This window comes from Peromyscus californicus, unplaced genomic scaffold (genome assembly GCF_007827085.1).
Source record: "Peromyscus californicus insignis strain IS unplaced genomic scaffold, ASM782708v3 Scaffold_7__1_contigs__length_154581171, whole genome shotgun sequence".
In the NCBI taxonomy this organism is placed as follows: domain Eukaryota; kingdom Metazoa; phylum Chordata; class Mammalia; order Rodentia; family Cricetidae; genus Peromyscus; species Peromyscus californicus.
This window is the reverse complement of record NW_026294595.1, coordinates 36,078,929-36,089,897: the sequence shown is the minus strand read 5'-3', so window position 1 is coordinate 36,089,897 and position 10,969 is coordinate 36,078,929. Positions and strand designations below refer to the sequence as shown.

General features: G+C 43.4%; 1 protein-coding gene across 1 annotated transcript in view; it reads right to left on the bottom strand.

Annotated features, from left to right (window-relative positions):
• Nucleotides 1-10,969, bottom strand: part of Upp2 (uridine phosphorylase 2) — a 29,052-nt gene continuing 18,083 nt past the window's right edge. The window contains exon 6 of the mRNA XM_052725887.1: nt 1-429. Within this exon, the coding sequence (XP_052581847.1) occupies nt 257-429 (173 nt within the window). The 3' untranslated portion in view covers nt 1-256. The remainder of the gene's footprint in view (nt 430-10,969) is intronic.

Here is a 10,969-nt window from a genome sequence, read left to right as displayed (position 1 = left end):
GTAAGCTTGATTAATGCTACATATGAAATTCCAAATGTCACAATTCATGAGTTTAAAACACTAATTATTAGACTGCTTTAGTTAACTGGTTCTAAAATGGAATTTGAACTTAACTTCACACGGGTATTAAATTCTCTTACAGTAAGTTCAACTTTAAGATAAAGGAGTTCACAAAATCTTTTACGATTTTAGCCCAAGGATGAGGATTACGTAAGAATGTTACAGACAACACATGGCTTCGACATTGCAGCTCTATCTACCAACTCACAGGAGACGGGTGGGACACCTGGCTACCAAGTCCAAGCTGTTTTTTGATGAAATTGGAGATTAGGAGCTGTGGCCGTTGCTGGTACTCCACCAGGACATCATGGGACAAATTGATTTGGTCACTCTCGAGTCTGTCAAGAAGTGTCACGCAGACCACGGCAGCTAGTAAAGCAAGCCACATGGTTAGTGATGCAAACGGGCTTGTCTGTTCTACAGGATATTAGCCTAAAGCGCTAACATTCACAACATGTACAGTTCAAATTGCTCCCCTGTAATGTAGACATAATCTGCTGTAGCCTCTAGTTTTCTCTATCCTTCCTTTCTTCCTTCCTCCCTTCCTTCCTTCCTTCCTTCCTTCATTCAAAGACTCATCTAAATCAGCTAATTGAAAATATTGAAAACCCTCTTTCCTCTGTGTGTGTGCTAGATTAAGGAAAGCATTATATTCAGAAAAGAACAAGAAAAAAGATCTTTGTATCCAAGGCACACAAACCTCTGGACTTTCAATTGCACTTGCCAGTCAGTGCTGAGAGGAGACTCCTCCCCTTCGAGGATACGTCTGAAATGACCTTTGTTCCTGGGTGCAGTATATGAATGTGCTTGAGGCAAGTACAATGAACTAACTATGGGATGCTGGCAGAAAATACCCACAAAGGTAAACACAGATTCTGATGAACTTTGAGATCTTAAACACATTAACATTTAATTTTCAAAGGATGAGGGAAATCTTGTGTTGGAAAACAAAACAACAACAATGTGTGGGAAAGAACACAATATGCTTTAGAAGGCAAAGTCCTCATTTTTCAACCCAGGGGAAGTATCTTTGATTTGTCCTATTAGGAAGATCCAGACAGGAAAAAATGGATACTCTATCCATTCTTTGTTATCAATTTCATATCAAGTCTCTGATTCCAAGGAATGAGCTTACTTATGCTGGAATCAGCGTCCCTTAGGAGTGACCACAAACAGTGCAGTAATCTCCGTCAGCATCGAAAAGTGCATTACTGCAAAGGGGGTCAACTCTGTGGACACTGGCAACCTGGGTGGGCACGAAAACAGAGCTGGGAAATACATGGTTCTTGACTCTCTGCTTCAGGCGTCATTGGGAGATGTGTATTTAGGAAGAAGTATACTGTAATCACAGAGTTCATGCTATCCTTTAAATTTTCACTTTTCATTGATAAATGATACTTATATATATTTAGAGGTACAGTGAAATATTTTAATAGGTATATGCATTATAGAAAGACTTAGTCAATCTAATTAAAATATGCATCCTCTCACACACTTATTTTTCATAATAACAATTAAAATCTACTCATTTAGATATTTAGACATATACATTATTATCAACAATACTCATTAGGACATTAAAATTTATTCCTCTACCTAACTACAACCTTGTGCCCTTTGGCTAACATGTCCACACTTCCCACCCCACCAACTCTCCACTCCCCAGCCTCTTGTAGCCCTGATTCTAATCTCTCTTCCTATGAGTAGGAATGGGATCGTACAGAATCACTTTCCATGCTTGGCTTATTTCACTTAGCATGATGTCTGCAGTGTTTATCTGCACTGTCACAAACACCCGAATCTCCTTCTTCATAAGACAGAAGTGTCCCATTTTATATGTATACATAGTATTTTGTTCATCCAGTCATCACTAGCAAACACTTCAGTTGCTTTTATAATGGTCACTGTTGGGAGTGATGCTGTAGTGAATACTAGTGATGGCATCTCTTCCACATACTGATTTCAATTTCTTAACTTATATGTTCAGAGGTGAGATTTTCAGACACCGTGTTAGCTCTGTTTTCAGTCTGAGATCTTTATCTAGTTTCCCAAGATGGTGATGCTGATTCATCTCTCTATCACCAGCATACTAGGGGTCCTTTTTTTAAAAACCTCTTTACCAACACGTGTAATTGTTTCCCTTTCCATAGCCCTTGTAATAGGTGATCAATGATCATTGGGCTGCTCCTCTCCTGACCTGCTACCTAGTGAACTGTTACTACTTGCCCTGGCCTGCCCATCAAGATGACGCTTACATTCATGTAAAAAGCAATGGAAATATTCAACCTGAGAAGAGTTGGATATTTCATCACCTAGGACCCTATTTACTCAAAACTCACTCACTTGGTTGTAAAGCAACCTGGCTGGACAGGTAAATGAAGTGGGAGAACAAACATCTTCCCAGCTTTTCAAGTTAATGAGCTGCCGGTCTGTGAATGTGATGCAGCTGGCAGATGCAGGGGACATTGAAAGCCCAGCTCCAATCCCTCACTTGGCAGAAGGATGAAAGGAAACTGGTGCTCTGTACTCTCCACAGAGCGGGCACTGAGCGGACTGCTTCCCTTGGATTTCAAGGGTAAGGTCAAATCCAGAGAGAGCAAGTAACAGCAATTTTGGCTTTGCTTTCTCCACCCTGGAGAGCCCTAACAAGCTTCACATTATGATCTTGTCACTTAACTATTTCCATGAACAAATAAAAGGGACTAATTACCCAGAACAACCTGTCAAAATGAAGCTTGTAGCTTTGCTGCCATGATCCTTAGATTCGGCATGAAGGGGAGCTCCTGGGGCCGGAGGGACACTTAATGACCTAGCTGTCACCAAGAACGTTGCCAGCCACCTGACCCAGGCAGAGTGTAGCGGGAACACACAGGTCGAAGGCAGAGCTTACTGTATCCTGAGCCTTGTCATAATGCCTAGCACTTCTCAGCCCTTTGGTATCATTTATGGCTGCCTAGAGAAGCTGATGAAAGTTGCCACTGTGTCTTTTTCACACACACAAAAAAAATGACATGTATTTCTATGCACACAAAATATCTGTGGAAATTTTAGGGAGCCATGCATCTAGAGCTCACACAGTAAATCCTTTAGATTCCATGAAGCTCTCTGGTCTGCCATGTTCGCAGCCTTTCCCTGGTTCGGATCAAACCTCCAGCAAGGTTTTTGCATTAATCGGGGGCAAAGCTAACAGGGCTGGGAGCCAACACCCGTGTACACAGCAGAAACCAAAGGAGCTGGCTGTTGGAGAACAGCAAAGTTTAGTGTTACAGCTCCCTGCCTGGCCTATCTGTCTGCTCCTCTTATCCCTTCTCCTTACCCCGACTGCAAACCACCCACCACCACCCCTGCTTTCTGCCACTCAATCTTCTGTTGTGCAGTGTTTGAGTCTATAAAGCCAACACTCCTGTCCTGGTCTGCCTGCTGTGGAAGGCACTAGAATCACGTCATCATTGACCTAAGACTTTTCACCTCCTATGTCGTCTTTGAGACCTTGATCTCAGGCTGTTGGTGGCCTATCACAAAGCAAATGGAGAAGTTCACATTCAGAGGGGCCAGAAGGACCGGGGTATACAAATAACCAATTCCTGTAGGGTCGTGTTTCTCAAAACTTGGGCTACCTGCCACCTGTATCCAGAGACCGTGGATAATTCAGGTTCTCATGCTACACCCCAGACACCCGGAACCAGAGTGGGGGTGGAATGAGGGGTGGGGGGAGAGAGTAAATATTTGTAGAAAGCAGGTCTTTTTCAATGAACTCTGTGAAAACGACTTTAAAGACTTTCAACTCCATTCCTGAATCAAACCGAGTTATCACGAAGGCACATACCTTAATTCTTTAGCTCAACAAAGGCATGCTGAATTTACTGGAAGTAAGCTTCCACAGTATCTTTGATTGTCCTGTATCTCTTACAAAAGTGTTATTAGCGATACTTCCTGTGGCAGCATAGCTGACGAGTTCACTTACTTAGTATTTGGATAAAGTTTAACATTTGAATCAAGTTTTGCCAGAACAAACCAAAAGAGGAAAACACCTCAAATGCTTTCTTTCATTATATAATGGGAGTGGGAAAACACGGCTTGTTTTCATTTCCGCCTAAGAAGCCCAGAGCTCAGTCCAGGTATTTCCATTTAGCACTGGATTCCCGGGTAGCGTCTTTGATATGGAGTACGTCCACTCACTTACATAACCACCTCTTACTCTTTTCGCCTTGTTTTAAATACTGTTGGAACCTCCCTGGTCCATTGGGAGCGGTCACTAGTGTTTTCTCTAGTACTGGTGTGCACACATCCTTTTTCAGTAGTAACTGCGGTTCGTGACACGTATGAAGAAAGCAAGAGCCAGGAGGCGGTGACGTCAGACCGATTCCTTCCTTGTTCTTGCTTAGCTATGTTTCCACAGGCTGCTCAACTATTCCCTCTAGAGCTGACTTCATCCTCTCAGAAAAGGATGTCTTTTGGGGTCTCCCAGGTCTCCCGGTTTCTACCGTAGGCCTCACATCATCTTGTCAGCAGGAAGACCAGGTTGTCATCCCTGAGGAGGCCTAGCAGGGATGCTGGGGCCTTGATCTGCTGGGTGCTGGACCATGAAACAAAGATGAATTGGGAAGACAGGCAATGGAGTCTAATGCTAGTCCTGGTCCCTGGTACTGGGGTCACAACAGAGAGGGTATGTTGGCAATGTTGAGACGTTAGGATTAGAATTAAAGTCAGTCCATCAAAAGTATACTGGCTTTAATTCAAAATATGTCCAAGTGTTTCTGAGTAAGTTATTCTTTCTTAATCTTGTCTTTGTCAAATTTACAAGCCACAAAAAACTCCAGCTAAATGTTATCATTTAAAATGTTTCATCTCAAAGAAAAGAAAAATGTCTGAGATGATGGATATGCTAATTAGCCCAATTTGATCGCTGTACGGGCCATACACATATTGAAATTTGCAGTGATTATTCAAGGAGAAAAGTACTGCAAGGTGTGGTGTGGTGACACACATCTGAAGCCACAGAATTCTGGAGGTTGAGGCAAGCCATCAAGACCAGCCTGAGCCATATGACAACACCTCACCATCACCCCAGGCAAACAAAGTGATGAATTATCTACTCATTTATACCTGATTTTTCGGATTTGAAAGTTGAATTGTCGTGGCAAAATCATGGCTATGCCATACTGCTCAGTGCCTGAGTGAGTTCTCATTTGATTCCAGCACTAACTCTTGGGACCACCCAGTCCTTATGGTTCGCTGGCTGAAGTAAGACAATCATCTGTTCACTGTGTCTGCAGCACAAAACTGGTCTCTGATTTTTGAACGGTGCACGTTTGGGTTCTCTGGTCCAGAGACCCCCAGCCTTGTGTTTTTATGGAAAGGCTGCTGCCAGAAGCAGCAGTGTTCCTGGAGCAAACGGCCTGAGTCACACAGAGCTGAGGGTAAATTCCAGAGAAGGCGGGAACGTTAACAAACCCCGCGCCACTCCTCTTGTGAAGGTATGGAGGGTCGCAAGTGGTTGCCAAATACCCTTGTGGAATAATTTTTCAAAAGCCTGATTTACTTCTATGCTGTGGGATGGTCTGTATGTCAAATGTGTTGTTGATTGGTCAGTAAATAAATCACTGATTGGTCCGTGGCCAGGCAGGAAGTATAGGCAAAACTAACAAAAAAAAAACTGAAAAAACAAAAAGCTGAAATGGGAGACATTGCCAGTCGCCATCAAAAAAAAAAAGATATAAAGTACCGATAAGCCATAAGCCACATGACAAGGTATAGATTAATAAAAATAGATTAATTTAAGCTATAAAAACAGTTAACAAAAAGCCTGCCACGGCCATACAGTTTAAAACCAATATAAATGTCTCTGTTTACTTGATCGGGTTTGAGCGGCTTGGGACTGACGGGTAAGAGAGATTTGTCCTGACTATGGGCCAGGCAGGAAAACTCTAACAACAAATGGCGTCCATATAAAAACAAATACATGGTTTTAAAAAATAAAGTCTTTAAAGAGACAATAAAATTAATATAAAAAATAAGCCACGTAGAGATGACTATTACACAGAGAGTCTGGATTGTGTTGTCTTTGGGATTCTTAACTACAGAGAGATGTTTGATTGTAAAGGAAGCTGAGTTAAACCAGTATGTATATTTTAAAGATACTTTGACTTCAAAATTTAGATGTAAGGATATGTTGCTTTAAAAAAGAGTCTCTTTTGTTTCCACAGAAAGCCAGAGGCTATGGATTTGCTCAAGATTAAGACACATCAGGTTTGACCAGCCAAGACCACCTGAAAGGTCTTCGATGACACCATGGCCCAGATGATCCAACATCCAGAACCGTTTCAAGGCAACTGGCTCAGATGATACAGCCTCACGGACTGCTCCATGATCCTAAAATTTTCTTTGTTTCCCCAAAAGATACAGCGCCCCCCTCCAACAGGAAGTAATAAGAAAAGCTATGCCCAAATTCCCAAATACTCCAAGCTGACTTTGGAGATGTGTAAAGGTTAAAACTTTCCTTTTTAAGAAAAGAAAAGGGGAGGTGCTGTGGGATGGTCTGTATGTCAAATGTGTTGCTGATTGGTCAGTAAATAAATCACTGATTGGTCCGTGGCCAGGCAGGAAGTATAGGCAAAACTAACAAAAAAAAAAAACTGAAAAAACAAAAAGCTGAAATGGGAGACACTGCCAGCCGCCTTAAAAAAAAAAAAGATATAAAGTACCGATAAGCCACAAGCCACATGACAAGGTATAGATTAATAAAAATAGATTAATTTAAGCTATAAAAACAGTTAACAAAAAGCCTGCCACGGCCATACAGTTTAAAACCAATATAAATGTCTCTGTTTACTTGATCGGGTTTGAGCGGCTTGGGACTGACGGGTAAGAGAGATTTGTCCTGACTATGGGCCAGGCAGGAAAACTCTAACAACACTTCTATTTGGGGATTAAGAAATACTACAGCTGCAAATCTAAAATAACCATTAATTTTGTGGTAACATCTTTTGGGCTTTATCCATGGTCACCGTGCAGGTCCCAGACACCAAGATTCTTCATTGCTGGGAACACCCACCGAAGAATTTAAAAACTGAAGTATAGTTTCTGTTTCCTTTTATTGAACAGTTTCAAAGCAATTCTCTAAAGAATGAAGACCTCCCTAAGTTACAAGCAGCTGTCAAAAGAAATAACATGGAATTATTCCTTTACTCTAAAGAAAAGCCACTGTGAATTGCAGACAACTAAAGGCATTGAGAAGAACTTGAGCAGAGCCTAATCTTAGACAAATATTAGGTTTTATATATTGCTGTGCAAGCTTGTGTCAAAAGGCAGTTCTGTCTTTAAAAAACTGGAGGCAGGCTGAATATATTTATCACAAGTTCACAGCCTAAGAGGGTGACGTAAATTTCCCTTTAAGAGAGGGACAGATATGCCACGGATGCATCGACTCAGCATCCTGTTGATTTTCTGTTGCCCGCTTTTGCATTATTCTGAAGGTACAGCTTTCTGATACTGGGTGATTTGAAGTCCACTGTCTCCTTACCTGGATCTTTGTTAAGGTGGCCCTGGATCCCTATTCCACTTGTCTGGGACAATGAACAAAAGAGCAGCAGTGACAGATGGGTTTTGGTGGCCCTGTTCCAGGCCACCTACAAATGACAGCGGATTCCGGGACTGCAGGTTTACATAAATCTAACAGCAAAGGGAACTCTCGGCACCCGTCCTTCAAACAGTTCTGCACTGCTGATGTGACTCATGAACGGAGGGTCTGGCTTCCCATGGCCGTTCTCCAAGGTCAAGTAGAGTCTCATTGTCATTCTTTATATTCACTCACTCAGCAGATATTTATCCAGTTCCCAGGTGGCAGACATTATTCTAGGTGTGGGGCAACAGAGCAATGACAAAGTCCTTGTTCTTCTGGTGCTGCGTCACAGCGGCGAGAGAATGAATGTCACCTTTATGCACGGTACGGATTTGTTTTTGTCACTTGAAACAAACTAAAGTCAACTGGGAAGAGGGACACTCTGTCGAGGAATCGTCTCCATCCCATTGGCCTATGGTAGGCCTGTGTGGCATTTTCTTGATTAACTATTGATGTGGGAGGATCCAGCTCACTGCGGGCAGTACCATCCATAAGCAGGTGGTCCTGGGTTGTATAAGAAAGCAGGCTGAGCAAGCCATGGCGAGCCAGCCAGTAAGCATCATAGGGCTTTGACTTGCCTCCGTGATGGACTGTGATGTGGAAGTATAAACCAAATAAACCTTTTCCTCCCCAAGTTGCTTTTCATTAGAATGTGTATCACAGCAACAGAAAGCAAATTAGAGCATGCATTAATCTAAAGCAATGCATAAGTTAGTATATAAGCAAGCCAGAAATATAGCTAATAGTGTTGAATATGCAACAGAGAAGTGAAAGAAATGATATAAATGTGATTCATTGGGCTTGGGTATTCATACAATGGTCCCCTGAGAGGCCAAGTCTCACATTCACTGTGAAGATAAGTGGTGAGTTACAGGGACACAAGCCCTCCCTGGGCCAGGCAGATGCAGAAATGATCTGTTTCTGCTGGGGTTCCAACTCTGCCACTGAATCCTCTGAGTTAGAACTGTGGCTCCTAAATTAAGAGCCGTGTTAATGCATCGTGTTACCCCAAGGAAGAAACTCTGTATCAGTTCTCACATGGTTGTGAATTCTCGTTGGTTGTTCAGTTGGCTTGTGAATACAAAGACAGAAAGGGCCATGTAAAAAGACAGAGAAGGCAACCAGGAGACTAGAGTGGGATGGGCTGGTAGTAACTGTGGAGCAGAGTCAATGTCTTGAGAGCCAGAAGCCCATGGGTTCTGGGCTCTGGGGTCAGGTGAGACTTCTCCATGCTGCTTGCCATTCATGTTCTTCCTGATTTTCTGCTAGAGCAGCAGCCTGTGAATGCACCCGCAGCCCTTCCCCCAAAGCTTTCCTGGCTCACAGAGTGGGTTGGTAAACGCGCCAAAGTAAAAAAGCGCTGCATGACAGTATCGAAGCTTCATCCCTGGGAAGGGGTGAGGGAGGAAACGTTATGAAGTGGCCATGAAATGTGGGGACATGGTAGCAACCTGTGCATGGGCCTTTCATCCGGCCCTTGATAGTTGATCTTCCACAACCAACATACCAGAAATCCACTTTTTCAAACAGTGATGTCTTGGGGAGATGAGCAGCCCCCACGACCGTGAAGAAATTTGGACAGTAATCCCTGGATGAACTACAGAATTGAAGAGCTGCAGAGCTGCGGATGGAGCATGTTGACAGCCAGAAGAGGTCTGCATGATGAAAAGGAGGCTGCAGCAGGGTCTAGGAAGAGGGAGACCTGCAGGGACACTGACACCAGAAGCCAGAAACTTCAGCAGCAGCAGAGATAACAGAACGATGCAGAAAGAGAGAGGGAGGCAGGTTATGAAGGAGGGTTACCTGCGGGTGGAGGGAGAGCAAGCTCATGAGATCGGCAGCGAGGACAAAAAGGCTCTTGAGAGAAGAGCTTCCCTCAGGTCTCTGCAGGATTCTCAAAAGACAAAGACAGATGCCTGGGATTCACAACACGACAGTGTTCCCTGGGGACCAGTAGACAGCTTTTGCAAAAAGAATTCAGGGTCTTCACCACACTGGCAGCTTGTTGGCTTAGCATTTTATGTTTTACTATATTGGTTACCAAAATCTGCTCATTTACATATTTGCAGAGATATGAGTTAAGTGGTCACTTGTTTCCATAATAAAGAAACCCCAGAAGGCCTCTCCGGAGGTAGAAATCTTCTGCATTGCTTCTCAAGTGAGGTCAAACTGCCCTGCTCTTGCTAATTTGTTTAGGGGAAAGCAGAGGCAATGGTTTCTCTGAAAATGAGCTTTCTTGATGAGCGTAAATCGGGTGGGCTGGCATCTGGGAAGATGGCTCAGTGGTTAAAGCCCTTGCTGTGCGAACCCGACTAATGCCTGGTAAGTGTGTAGATCTGCCTGTAATTCTAGCCTCAGAAAGCAGAGAAAGGGTTTTCCCCAGAGCAATGGGTCAACAGAACTAGCCATGTCACTGAGCTCAAGGTTTGATTGAGGTAGAGAGGCAACTGAGGATGGTTCCTGATCTCCAGCTTCCATGTGGCCTGCACACTCTCACACATGTGCACACACACATGCTACCATGCATACATACATGCACATTACACACATTCACATGAAAGTGGAACAATGAACAGCACAAGGAAGAACTGTGGTTCTTTACCCATGTAGTACAGGGATTGTCATGTACATGTATCTGAGGTAAGAGTAGTTAGGGAGAGACTCTCTTAATCTCCTTATAGAATCTCTCTTCTCCCAAAGTCCATTGTCAGAAATGTTACCACATGTACAGTGTTTATAACATGAATATGAAAATGTATTGGCTATAAGAACAAATGTTTGAATTCAGGGTTTTTTTTGTGAAGTTCTTAACATCTGGACAGCAGAGACTATTCTCCGGTGATCTGTGACATTACTGATCCTCTTCGGAGTCTTCCTCATGTCCCGAACTGTTAACTTAGGTCTCATCCTGGCTGTGTCTATGCTTCTTGCATCTCATCAACTGTATTCGCTTCAAATGCCATCTTTATACCATCAACATAGACGTTCACTCCATGTTCTGTCCCCATTGAGACAAGCTCACTCTTCTGATTATCCCTAGGGTTGGCCTCTCTCCTGAAACCCACACTGAACTGTCAGCCGCTCTTGCTGGGTTTCTCTTTTGAACCCGGGCAGAGCCTGACTGCATCTCACTGCCCTGCGCTGTCACCTTGGCCCTGAAGCTTTGCAGGAAGCTGCTCTGGCCTTTTTACTCCTCACCTTGCTTCTGCTCTGGCCTCACTAGCTTCTTCCCAACTCAGAATCCAGAGAAAGTCTATCGAAACTTCTCTGTTCAGAGTTCCCCGGCAC